The sequence below is a fragment of the Anoplophora glabripennis genome, unplaced genomic scaffold (assembly GCF_000390285.2).
Source record: "Anoplophora glabripennis isolate ALB-LARVAE unplaced genomic scaffold, Agla_2.0 scaffold13, whole genome shotgun sequence".
NCBI classification, from domain to species: Eukaryota; Metazoa; Arthropoda; class Insecta; order Coleoptera; family Cerambycidae; genus Anoplophora; species Anoplophora glabripennis.
Genome location: NW_019416478.1, coordinates 1,969,793 through 1,984,214, shown reverse-complemented (window position 1 = coordinate 1,984,214; position 14,422 = coordinate 1,969,793). Strand labels below are relative to the sequence as shown.

Sequence of the window (14,422 nt, the reverse complement as noted above, 5' to 3'; positions counted from 1 at the left end):
TATTTTTTTTAATTATCCAATAAATATTAACTTTAAACTTAACTTTAGTCTTAGTTTAATTTTTACTTAATGGAATATTTATTTTGTTAATTTATAAATATATAATTTGTAAAAAATGTGTATGAAGAAATTGAAATGTTGGCCGGGTTACACGAGCTATAAAAGTTTGAAGACCGCTGCCCTACGGGATACCCAGTTATAAAGCAAGTATGTACATCAAAATTCATATACAAATTACTTTTGAAATTAAAACAAAAAAAAAACAATACAATATTGCAAAACATCAATACAACACACTAATGGTTGTAAAAGAATGTGAATAAGGATAACTTTTTTCTCTGTCGACCCAGTTTTTACAAATTTAGAATTATTTTTGGTACAGAAATAATTAAAATTTAAGCCTTAAAAGATTTGATTTGTCCTTATTTACTAGAAAATTTACTATTTCTATGTTGAAGGTCATTCACAAATATTACAGAATGGTTCTCTTTTTCCAAGTTATTTACTTGATTAATATTATGATAAACAACACCGAGAAAAAAAAATACAGAATTCTAAAGCTCCGATAGCAAAGTATATACTAATTTAAAAAACCGGGAAAATCTGGAATATCAAAGATTTTCATAGATCCAGAACTTTGGAACGGTGAAATTTAAGAATTTTTACCTTTTTTGTGTAGAATAAAATTTTACGAGTTAATATACAGGGTGATTCAAAATTCAGTACAAAGAATTTAGGAGCCTATAGATGTGGGTCCACAAATGCTTAGTTTTCAATATACAGGGTGTTAAAGTGTTTTATATTTTTTTAATTTTTTTAGGAATTTGATTTGAATATTGGCATAAACTGTGGGTCCACAAATGCTTAGTTTTCGATATGTTAAAGTGTTTTATTTTTTTCAATTTCTTAGGAATTTGATTTGAATATTGACATAAACTTTAGGTACAGGGGTTTTTTTAGGATGCTAAATTTGAATATGCCATTGCTTTTGACGCTGCTTGTAAAGAGCGCCCCCTATAAGGGTACTCTTGAATTAAATTGGCCATAACTTTTTTGCTATTTTGTACATTGACGTTTCGTATTAGTGCATTTATTGTCCTATCAATTCTAGGCAAAATGGGTATACTTGGTCGAAATCTCTCGGGCCAACCGTTTCCCGAGATATAGGCTGATGAAGAGTTAAATGCAGACCATATTTTTAAATTTTATTAACTATTTACCGTGAAAAATTTTAAAATTTATTTTCACCATCTAATCGATAACGCAATGATCTTGAATTTTAGCGCTTTACAATTTTTTGATACAACTAACTGTTTTCGAGAAAATCATTGCTGACTAAATGTAGTATTGTCACTAGTCACCAAAGATTTTCTCGAAAACAGTTAGTTGTATCAAAAAAATGTAAAGAGCTAAATTTCAAGATCACTGCATTAGTGATTAGATGGTTAAAATGTATTTATATTATTTTAATTCAAGCGTACCCTTATAGGTGGCGCCCTCTACAAGCAGCATCAAAACCAATCACATTTAAATTTGGCATCATAAAAAACCCCCGTTTTATACCAACATGCTTTGTTCGGAAAGTATTTCTAAAAAATAAAAAAATATAAAAAAAATTTTAACAAGCTGCATATCGAAAACTAAACATTTGTGGAGCCATGTTTATAGAAAAAATAAGTCTTATTTTGACCTCAAAAATATGCCCCTAAATTTTTTGTACTGAATTTTGAATCACCCTGTTTAATATACATTGTAAAAAAAAAGTTATGTTGCAAAACCCGAAAACAAACAGCACTGGCATAATTTCAATGCAAAACATTCTTTTTTTGAAACAGGTCAAAATTTGATTTTCAAAAATCATTTTTTTAACAATCTACATCTAAAAAACAGAACATAATAGGTTCACAGCAAAAAAAATCGTTTACTTTTTAATGACATCACATGCTATTTTTTTATTGTTTCTGCTACATCCTGTATAAGGAAATTGATAATTTACCGGAATTGAAACAGAACATGGTCACAAAATACTTTTGCAAAATAATAAATGTTATCGATTTGGAACAAAATGAGGTATTTTAAGATTTTTTTAGTAATCTTTAATATCGAATTGTTCTGTGAAAAACTGCAACTAAAATTATGATCGGTTTAATAGTCAAAAAAGACCAATTAATATCTTTGAGCAAAATTCTCCAATTTTTATTTTATAGACGTAGCTTATTACCATTCACAAATGTACCTACCAAATTTTATAACAATCGTTCAACTGGAAATACTTCATGGTAAACATTTAAATAACAATTACGATTGTGTAACTTCGTTATATTGAGTTTTGGAAAAGGTATCGTAACTTTCGGACACCCTGTATAGAATCTAAAAATGGCTAACTTCGCCATAGTGAGACCTTTTACACTTCAGCCGATAATGTTATTATCAAAATATTTTCTGCTATTGTTGAAGGTAAGGTTGCAAATGGCTGGCATTTCTCCAGAGTACCATGCCCATACCCATGCACATACCCATGCCCACACCCACTTACACCTGCATCCGCAACAGCAGCAGGCGCAGCAGGAGGCGGCGGCTGCTGCGGCAGGATTCCCCCTACCAGGTAAGAAACGATTTCACTTTAATTATACAAAACTTCCGATTATTTTACAATTACGCTTGTTTTAACACCAAATGTTAATTGCAGCTTCTGCGGCGCCGGGTTACCCCCGCCCTGGGCTAATCCCTGGTAGAGACGGTCCGCTAGGACTGCACCACCCCGATCTTCTAGGTCGACCATACGCGGATCAACTGGCGCATCAGGTAAGGATATAACCCACCCTATTTACTTTTTTTTCAAAATTAAGTTATAACCGACGGAGGATGGTCCGTAAATTTGAAATTTCGTGACATAAATGAAAAATTTTAAATTGAAATAGTAAATACCTTTTTAAAAATGAGACGGTAAGTGTAGTGTGCGTTACAATTTGCCGTAAAAGGTGCCGAGTCAGTAATAAACAGTGTGTGACATTAAATGGGGTGATATTTATTCATAAACTATCTTTGCCCTTTAAAAAACAATTGTTTTCCGAAATTGTCTCTAACTTTAATTTTTTTTTTTTTTCGTAATTTTCTTTATTTTTATCGTAATTTTCATACCTCACCACTGGACAGGCGATTCTAACCTTAAATAATCATCGTCGATAGCCCTGAGCTCATACCCACTTGAGAGTTATGGCATACATTGTTGTCAAGTATTACACAGAAATTTAACGATGAAGACGCACAAACACACCATACTAAGTCACAAAATTGCAAACACTTGCTCGCAAACAAGAGTTTAAGCGCATTTTAACAAACAAATTGTAGCTAGACTATTTATTTGATTAAAGTTATGCCCTGTATACATACTGCTCCCTCTACAGTATCAAAAGAAAAAAAACGAATTTTTGAATTTTTAAAAAAAATCTTCAATGACATGACTTTTTTCTAATTTGAACTACCCTATATATTTTTGTAGCAATTTGTGACGCACTTTACGCTTTTGCCGGAATTCAAGGTTATATATACCCTTTTACTTGGCATTTTTTCTGCACGGATGCTAATTGTGCACGATAAATAAAGTCGGGGAAATATTTAACGATTCGAACGATCGCTTAACTGCGACATGTAGCGGTAAACTATATTATTTGGTGTTTGCTGTTCAGGCCGCTGCACATGAACAATTACAGAGGCAGATGCTGCTAGAAAGAGATAGATTTCCTCCCCACCCCTCGATTGTTGCTCAACATGAAGAGTACCTAAGGTCTGTTCATGTTTTTTAAAAACTTCACAGTGCATTCAAGTATGAGTATCATAACCCACACAGAAGGCATTATTTAAGAATGTGCAAGCTGAGGAACTTAACTTTAATTTCAGTCTTCGCAATCAATTTTTTCGCATATCGATTAGCCTCACAACAAAATGAAGTGAAAATATGCTTCACTAAAATTGAAATTTGGTTAAAATTGGATGTTAATACAAAAAACATTTTTTAAAGTATTTTAAACAGTTGGCCATGCAATGCTGATCAAGTAGGCCCTGAAAGTGACAGATGACTGTTGTTTATCGCTGTCAAATAAATATTTTGTAACAATGAACGTTTGTATTTTACCTGTTAATATATGACATATTTCTCAAGGAAATACATGTTTTTTGTAAACATTTTTGTAAAAGTTACACAGCTTGTACAGAATTCATTCCAGTTCGTCGAATTTGAGACTAATAGCTTTAGCTTTTTCCTGTTTGCATTTTATTTGTTACATCCCCAAACAACGAGATAGATTGGCATCATCAGTTACATTTTATTAGAAATTAGACATCTTAACAGTTGTTTTTTTTTTGCATATTAATACATTGGTGTTTGTTGCTTTTTAGTTTGATTAAGGTTTGGTTTTTTTGTTCATAGATCTGTGCTTCGTTCGCCTACATTTTTTAATATCTATTCATAATGGTTTTATAGACCACGCCAATTTTTTTGAAAATTAATACGCTGTTCCAAAATTATATTTGGGTTTATGTTGATTGCTATTTGTTTTTATTTAAACTCATAGTTTGCTATTTGTTTACGTAATTCATAATGGGTTTGCAAATTTAGTGTATTTGCTTTGAAATTTTGTAAAAAAAAAATCAGCATAAACTAATAATAATAATAATTAACGTTTTCATTTTTTTAAGTACAACTATTACATTAAACTAATTGGCTGTATTTTTTTTGTTGCTGTATCGTTTTCTTTTGGTAAATTATCCTTGAATCAGTTCCTTTTTTCTTTCGATTCTGTATCTAAAAAAAAGATGCTTAAATTCTACCAACTGCCTCTTTTCCTGTGAGATATGCAGTTTGATTCAATTTGATAAGCGAGGAAAAATATACCCCTAAAAAAAAGTATGGAAACGCGAAAAAGGGGTGTAGTCTATAAAATACAATATACAACATCCATTTAGTGGAAGAACGGTAGTCTTTATAATCGTAGTTTTCACATTTTAGGCAGCAAAGAGAGCGCGAACTTAAAGTAAGAGCTTTAGAGGAGGCAGCAAGAGGTTCTAGACAGTAATATGGTAAGATTTCTAAGTTTTTTTATGATTAAATTATCAGTTTGGGTAAGACCATGTTGGACGTACTTTGTTCGACAGGAATTTTTATTTTCCTTTGCTATTATAGAAGTGTTTGTTTGCTGTGTAGATTACAAAAATGCTGTACAGATTTTGAGTGTTCTTTTTATAAAATAGTGTTCAATGTGTTAAATTTTTTAAAATATTGTTTGCAATTTTGATCAAATTGTGAACTTAGTCAAAATAATGAAAATAATGATGTTACTATTAGTCAAAACAGACCAAATTAAAAAAAATAATTTTATGGCAATGTAACCATTATAATTTTTAAAAAATGTTTTCACATTTCCTTATGAGAATTTAAAAAATTTGCAATATTCATTTTTTTACTGGAATAATAATCATTTATGAATTTGTTTATTGATTTTTAATGTTTTTAGAAACCTTACATCATTGTTAATGTTATTACAAGGGTTGCCTTTTATATTGCGGGAATATAGAACAAAAAAAGAAATTAATCATTGTATATGGCTTTATTGAACGAATTTTCGAAGCACTTTTTCCATTCCAATTGAGGTACCTGCAAAATATGCATTTTGAACGCATTAGGCGTCAAAAAACGACTTCGTAATTTATTTTTGATGTGCGGGAATAAAAAAGTCTTTGGGTGCCAAATCAGGGCTGTAAGGCGGATGACTCATCAATTTGACTTTTTCAGTTCTCAAAAAGTCTTGTTGGAGCGGCTGGTTTACTTTATTTTCTCAAAGACTTTTGGCAACCAAATGGTTCTGTACTATTCAGAATTGACCGTCCAACGTTGCAACGTTCGAAAAAAAAAACAAGACGAACATTTGCTTAGAAGTGCTTCATGCTAGACCAGCTTTTGTGTTATTTGGCTCATCTTGAAAGATCCATACAGTCGACTGCTGTTTATTTCTGTGCTTATACGCATAGATTTATGATTAGTCATCTGTTACAATGTCATAGACATATTTTGAAGTACTGCGATCGTATTTCTTGATCATTTCTTTCGACCAATCGACATAAGCCTTTTTTTGAGCGTTGGTCAAATTATGTGCGATTCAACGCACACAAATTTTTTTGGCGACCAAATGTTATTGCAATATCAGTTCACACACAGCATCAATGTTTTCTGGAACAACAACCGATTTTGGACGACCTTCACTTAATTCGACAGTGAACGAACTACCGTGACGATTGAATTCGGTATACCATCGATATACAGTGGTTTTCGATGGTGCTTAATCGCCAAAAGTCGAATTAAGTTCATCGATGCACTGTTGTTGAGATAATGCACGTCGAAAGTTGTAAAAAATAGATTTTTTGCCCTAGACGAATTTTTCAAGTCACTTTAAACAACACAAGTAGCACCTGTACGTCAAAACGTTCTAAGTAGGTATACCGACAAAAAGTCAAACTTTACGATAGCACTACCAGGATCCACCAGGATTCCCGTAATATAAAAGGCAACCCTTGTAACATAATACGGGTGTTTGGAAATTAATGAGCCTTATTTCAAGGGTAGCTTCCTTAGAATTTTATTTTTTTTTTTTCTTTCAATTGGGTATATCGAGGTTTTTGGGCCAGTCATAGGTATATGTTTAAAAAAATTACGGGATCATCAAGAAATTGGGGATCCCAGAGAAATAATAGCCTATACAGGATGTCCCGAAATTAATGCAACAAAATTTGGTCACAAATCGACCCCTAAGAATAATCTTTTTTTATATCTCAGAACCCTGTTGTACGAGAATCACTAAATTTGGTACTCAGGGGTTTTATGACATGTGGAATCTGATAGCGCTACGCTTTTTGGCGGGGAAGCCCCTTAAGACAATTTTTCGTGGGCCCCCTTGTCTTTAGAGCCAAAAAAATTTGGTTGCATAGTTAAATTTCTTAAAAATTATTAGTCCGCTAGAAAGTCATTAAATTTAAAAACTTTTTTGTCTCTTGGTACTTATTTCGTAAAACGCAATGTTTTCTAGAAAAATGTCAAAATGTGATCGAATGCACATCGTGATTTGCCTTTTTCGTAAAAAATGTTGTGTTTACAAAAAAAATACCAAGGGACAAAAAAGTTTCTAAATTCAATGGCTTTTTAGCTAACTACCTAATAATTTTTAAGAAATGGACCAAATTTTTTGGTTCCAAAGACCAGGAGGCCCATGAAAATGTGTCATAAAAGGGTTCTCCGTCAAAAAGCGTAGCACTATCAGATTCCACATATAAAAATCCTGTGTACCAAAAGTGATTCTCGTACAACATGGTTTTAAGATATAAAAGAGACTTCTTAGGGGCAGATTTTAGGGGGCTGTAACTCCGAAAGAGGGGGCCACTTGACAAAAAAAAATATATCGGTCCCCTAAAGAGTGATCGCAAAAAAACCTGTGATTCTCACCCGTTTTTTCACAATTTGCAGAGAACTAAGAAAAGTACATGAAAATATGTTTTTGGTCGCAAATTACTTGTAAAAAACTGAAATGAGCATAGCTTTTAGTATTTTGAAAATTTTAAAAATCACTCCTACTTAGGGGTTGAAAAAATGTCAAAAATTAAGAATTTGAATATTACCAATTGATATAAAAACTATTAGCATGTGAATTATCTTAATATATTTTTTTTGGAATTTTTACAATTATTTCTGATATTCTCTATTTTTGGGGATGATTCCACCCCCTGAGTGCGCTTAAGGGTGCATTTTCTAATTCAACATGCTTATTTCAGTCATGAGATCTTTCTTTGTATCAAGAATCATTCGATAGAAAAATTCACATGCTAATAGTTTTTATATTTATTGGTAATATTCAATTCTTCAATTTGAACGTCTTTTCAACCTCTAAATAGGGGCGATTTTTGAAAATTTTCAAAAAACTAGAAGCTGTGCTCATCTTAATTTTTTATGAAGAGTAATTTGAGACCAAAAACATATTTTTATCTATTTTCTTTAGTTCTCTGTGAATTGTCAAAGAACGGGCAATTTTTGCGGTCACTCTATCTTAAGAATCTATGACCAAACTTTGTTGCGTTAATTTCGGGACACCCTGTATTATATTTCTTTATATATTCAATAAATGAAGATGCACGATGAGTTTGTTCTCAATAAGGGTATTTTGCTACCTTTGAAAAAAAAATTAAATAAACCGTTTTGCCTGAAGGATCTGTCGAGTTTATTTCGTTATTATTTTTCAAAGGTGGGAAAATACCAAAGACGAAACTAGAACTCTGCCACGAAAATAAGTAACTTCAGACGAAAGTTTTAAGTTACATGAGAAAAATATTGTTTGGCCCAATCATCATATTTTGATGACAAGAATCTGTGGTTGGTGCTCAAAACTTTCCTGCGACAACCTGTAGAATCAAAATAGCTGTTTTCAAAAAAATTTTTGTACTTCACTATTTTTTTTAAATAATCAATCTTTTTAATGTGGTTTTTTCCTATGGTGTGAGTGGCGGTGGAATAAGGTTTATGAAAATGGGAAGCTACACAGCAAAACTTGTAGTACAAGTTTACAATTTATTTACGTTTATTACAGGAGAACCTCTTGAATTTTTTTGCTGAAAATGAACTGATTCAAGAATATTAATCGATAACGATTCGTTTTATTCACATTTTGTGTTTTTTCTTGCAGTTTTCTCTCCATGGCCCAAAATTCTGATTTGAAAAAGGTTAGTTTCTAAACTAAAGCAAATCAAATTGTATTATCATGTACATGTTTTACAAAAAAAAAGTGTATTTTGAAATCTTTCTCATAGTTTCACTACCTACTTAAAATAGTTCATAAATAGTAAATATATTGCTAATTTATATATATAAAAAAAAAGAAAATATATACAATTTTAATTTTTTAAAATATTTTTTGCAATCATAGAAAGTAATTTTTGTATACATATTGATGTTAGTATTAAATACAAGAGAATAAGTAAACAGAAAATACAAAACGTGGAGTCGTCTCTTTAGATATACTTAGTATGTTTTAGGCGTTTTTTTTTCTTTTTCGTTGGAGTTTATTTTCTGTTTATTTATAAAAAATATCTGTAAATAGTTGATATAAGATGAAAATGGGTTATACCATTTGTATTTATATTATTGTGACAGTAACATATTTTTTAATAATTTTGGAAATTGTACAGTGTCTTCCTATTATGTAAAAAATGCTCTTTGAAAATATCTTCTTGTACATTATTGGAACCTGGCTGGAGTTTATCCAAGATTTGGGTAAGTGCTTTACCGGCATGTAAATATACGTGTAAAAATATTTCGGATTTTACGTGGTTTTACGTCCCCGCCTTATACATAATTTTGTCCAATATTTACATATTCAAGCACAATTTAGTATAACTTTAGAAATATAAAATTTGTAATTATAAAGTTAGAGTGTAGAGAGAAGGGGGGTAAAACTATTTCAAATCTGAAATCGTATTTATGATTTATGAGTTTCTATCTTCTTTCTAGCCTGAAGAAGTTGCAATATTTGTAGCAATATTGTTACATTGAAAGATTTAAAAAAATGTACAAAATACGTCTTTCATTTTTCTACGTTGGTGTACACGTAAGATATTTTCAAGGATTCCAGGTATACTAGATGGAAAAAAGCATACTTTGTAAGAAGTTTTATAACAGTTTGAAATATACGATTTAACGAGCAAAGGGCTTTCTATTTGATCTAGTATATTAAAACAAAAGATTGGAGCGGATATATGCCTATTCCATTTGTTTCTTGTTTTCAAATCCCCATTACGGATCACATAACATATTTATTTATATTATGTATTTAAATTTTTTTGTATATTTTTGTTTATAATTTTAACCTAAATCTTAAAAAATCGTAAATAAATGTTTTTACCAAAGAAACTGTTCCCAACATCTTTTTATTTACCAAAACTGACGCTAAGTCAAAATCCAAAAAATATTGAGCTCTGAATCTCGAGTAACAGAAATAATCTATAATCCATGACTACCTCGTGTATTTTTACAATTAAAAAAAATATACGAGTCATGCACCATTATGTCTACTAGAGGCAGTGCCCACCTTGAAAATGTCAGAAGAATAAAACAAAATGTGTGTATACATTTACAAAAATGATTTGACCTTAATCTTATAAAATTAAATCTAAAATACGTTACCTTCTTTGAAACTCGCTACCGAAATTTTAATCATTATCTCGGCAGCAACCAACATTCGTGCTAACCCATGATCGCTGAACTAAACAATGCTGTCCCTTTCCTGCTTATACGTACCTAGGACTAGAGAGTAATCGGAAACATAAGTTGGAATAAAACAAAATGATAAGTGAAATTCGTGAATTGGTGATATTGTTAATTTTTTATTAGATAAAAAATTTAGTACGTTAACTTTTTATTATTATTTGTTTCACAATTAGAACCTACGCCCTACCTGAAAAATTTAATAAATAAAAACAATTGCGGAAGTAACAGATCATTTAGTCTTTCCGAAATCAGTTGAACATGCATAAAAAAACGAGCAATCAAATTTAATGAGTTTCATAGGCGTCTCCTTAAAAAAGTTTTCTGATAGAGGTAAAAAATTATAATTTGTATATAATGTGTAGAAAATTTCTATTATATGTTCATTTGTCCAATGACATATTTTAATTATTTATGTCCTCAAACAATTTTATTATATTGATGGTAAATTTCGTTTTGTTCCGTTTCAAAAGGTCTCCAAAATGCCATGTAATATTATTTCTCCCTTTCGCAATTGTAATATAGATTGCCTATAAAAAATTAAAATTCCTTAAATCACACCAAATTCCGCATTGCTGCACTGCACTGCTGGGCAATTTGTCAACCACTTGTCAAAAGCTGAGATTTATTGCCCAGTAGCCCAATGCAATTGTATTTGTATTTCGTCTGCCCACGCTCGCATTCTTCAACTGGGTGTATACATTTCTACCACTTCCACGTGTAAGTTCGACCAGACCTGTATATGGGTATGGTTAAATAAATATGGGAACAATTTTTTCAAATATTTCAATGCCGAGTTGCTGCATCAGCGATCGAACGTGGTACATACCGTCAACGACTTAGTTCTTCAATTGATATCGGAAAGACCATAATAATTGGTACAATAAATATGAGTGGTTAACAGGTAGTGAAACTAAAAACAAATTATGTTGTTGAAATTGCTTACTATTTAATGAGAAAAGTAACACTTCGTAGAATTATCTAGGAAATTCAAATCTGAAACATATTAATGAATCCTTAAAAAAACACGAGCAATCGGAGAAGCAAACATATTCATTAAAATTTAAATTATTAGGAAAGTAAAACAATCAAACTTTTCTTGATTCGCACTTCGTGAGAATATTTTAAAACATAATAAAGTTGTGGACGAAAATAGAGACATTGTAAAGCGCTTTATTAATCTGATTATTTACTTTTTTATTTATTTATTAGAATTTTATTATAATTTATTATTAGTACTTTCAGTAAGTGCTACTGCTATAAAACTGATAGAAAATTTTACTATTTGTTTAGAGAATTATATTATTTTATACATATCCTGGCAAGAAATCACGTTGATGACATTCTGGTTTGTTCTTGCTAAACTATTATACTTTTGGAATAACTAATATAATTTGCAGGTACAGGATGTCGTGCTTAAACGACTCGAGGACTTCATAACAAAGGGGCGTATGAACCAATTTACAATTTATAACAGGCGTACGTTCATACGCCTGTATGTGATGTTCGGGAGATGTAAGATGTTTCATACACCTAACATAATAACACCATTAAAATTTTAATTATTGTAAATACCGATACGCCTGACTAAGGAATTATACTCCACCCTTTTTGTAGCTCGTACGCCTGAAAATACAATTTTCGTGATTTAAGTTCATACGCCCTCTGTTATGCAGCCCTCGATGTGATACAAGCCTGTAGCTTCTTTATTTTTTTGACCTATTTCAAAAAAATTTTTAGAATGTAGGATAAAAACTATCTAACTGTAATCCTGCTGTTTTTATTAATGCAATTCACGGCCAACCAGGATGCGTTTTTTTGACATCAAAACAGCTAATTGGTATTAGCAATTTTTTTTTCAAAAAAACATTTCGTATTCTCATTCAGTGTCCCTTAAAATATCTCATCACCAATTTGCATTAATAAAAAACAGTGGTATCACAGTCAGATAGTTTTTTACCCTACATCCTGTAAAAAAAATTTTTGAAATCGACCAAAAAATAAAGAAGTTACAGGCTTGTATTACATTTCGCGACATCAAGGAGTGCTTGCCTGAAGATGTATCGAATTTGATGAAACTTAGTAGTAGACGTTTTAAGGAATGCTGAATGAGAATACATAATTGTTTTTTTGGGAAAAAAATCGCTAATACCAATCAGCTGTTGCAATGTCAAGAAAACACGTCCTAGTTGACCGTGAATAGCATTAATAAAAACAGCAATATCACAGTTAGATTTTTTTTAGCCCACATTCCAAAATAAATATTTTTGAAATTGGCCAAAAAATAAAGAAGTTACAAGCTTAATTCTTATTTAAATGTGACACCCTGTATATTTATATTAACTATCTTCATAGTTATTAAGTTTGTTACACTTTCAAAAGTAAATAGGCTGACTTAGAGTGCAATTATTCCTATATTATATTAAGTTACATTAGAGAAAAAATTTTTTGCCCACCCATCTTGGAAAGCCACGAGCCGCCACCAAGAGGGTATCTTTTTTTATTTTGGAAGGTATAATAAATTCCTAAAAACAATTATAAAATCAGTTTATTAAACGTTATTATAAAATATATAAATATTACTTCAATTATAAATAAAAATTATACATCATGAAATTAGCATTGCAGAAATACTGAAAATATTGACAGAAAGTCGGAAGCAAACTTTATCGATAAACACGTTTCCAACTCTTAAGCATACTTTTAACTTTTGACGCCTGAAAATATTTAAAGATAAAAAAAATGCAAAATATCTTACCTCATATTTCTATTCAAATTTATTTAAGTTTCTCATTTTTTGTTTTTTTATTTTTATATTTTACTACACTGCAAATTAATAAAAAAAAAAGAAATATCTGTGGGTATCAATGAATTAATACATTTAACTTTTTCACTATGTGTGTACTTTTTGCTTTTCCACTTTTGTTTTAAAAATGATGCTTTTCACTAAAATTATCAAACGTAACTATTTTAATCAAATAAGTACACACAGTCCTCGAGTTGCGTCGAACATTATTTTAACACCAGTCCTCAATCTATCGTCAATGGTTTCGAGATACGTCATGGGCTACTTCACTTTTGCGGTCATCGGCATTACAAGCCTTTGGTTATTTACAGAATACCATAATTATTTTTAAGAACATGATCCAAATTTTGAAAGAAATTGTTAACAAAATTATTACGAAACAAACTCGAATTTATACATTTTTTAAACTAATGGTTTAATTTTTATTACAGTTGTTTCTATTTTTTCAATTATGCAATAAGTATGTACCAAATACATGATTTGTTTTATAAAGTATAATTATTTAATATTAATATGTAATTTTTTACATTATATGTTCTGATAGAACCTAACTCATTCGTTTTATATAGAAATGGACAAAAAAAATGTATCGACTTGCGTCATTTTGATTTCCGTCATTTATTCTGAGGACTGCCTGTACATTGTGTTAAAAAACAAAACTAGGAAAGCTCTCAAAACATTAACATATACTGAACACGTTTTACGATGTATTTACAAGGCATATCGACAAAGAGTACTGAGCCTGATGCTCTCTGGTTTTTGTTTTCGACAAAGTTGGCAACACTGCATTCAAGTGTTGGAAGCAAAACACACGCTCATTTGTATCAGTCAGTTGAGAACTGTTGTTGTAGTGGCATGTTGCAATGAGTGCAGTTACTCCGAATCCCATCAGCTGTAAGATCCGGTTTCATCTTGAAATAAAAAAGGCGCCGTTCCAGATTTTTAATGAAATCAAAGTTTATGGGGATGGTGTGATGAATCATACTAATTAATGTGTACAAGAGGTGTTGTGAGTATAAAGCTGGCAAAACGAATGTTCATGATGAAAAGCCGGCGACTACGTTGAAAAATAGTGTTTGAATATGAAAATTTTTCATAAATATACCGTCGTTTCGATTGTTTGAGTACTCTGTAATCTACCTTGCTGAAATATGTGGCTGTGAGTTCAATTTTCGCATAAGTATGTACTCTTTGTGGATATGCCTCGTATTTACTTCTCATTGCAAGATTTAAAAAAAAATACAAAAATAAGTTTTTTAAAAACAATCCCTAATTTACCTTGTTTAGGGTTTTTTAATGTGCAATGTGGCAAAATA

At 30.9% G+C, this 14,422-nt stretch overlaps 1 protein-coding gene across 5 annotated transcripts in view; it reads left to right on the top strand.

The window, feature by feature from the left end:
* Positions 1–9,738, top strand: part of LOC108904280 (arginine-glutamic acid dipeptide repeats protein) — a 100,303-nt gene extending 90,565 nt beyond the window's left edge. The window contains exons 18-22 of one of the 5 annotated variants that reach the window (XM_018706808.1): positions 2,458–2,605; positions 2,690–2,805; positions 3,690–3,787; positions 5,009–5,079; positions 8,724–9,738. In XM_018706808.1, coding sequence (XP_018562324.1) covers positions 2,458–2,605; positions 2,690–2,805; positions 3,690–3,787; positions 5,009–5,075 — 429 coding nt within the window. In that variant the 3' untranslated portion in view covers positions 5,076–5,079; positions 8,724–9,738. Of the gene's footprint in view, positions 1–2,451; positions 2,606–2,689; positions 2,806–3,689; positions 3,788–4,994; positions 5,080–8,723 lie in introns of those variants that run through there. The other 4 variants (XM_018706768.1, XR_001964227.2, XM_018706834.1 and 1 more) reach the window with 4 other exon arrangements.
* Positions 9,739–14,422: the final 4,684 nt, after the last annotated feature.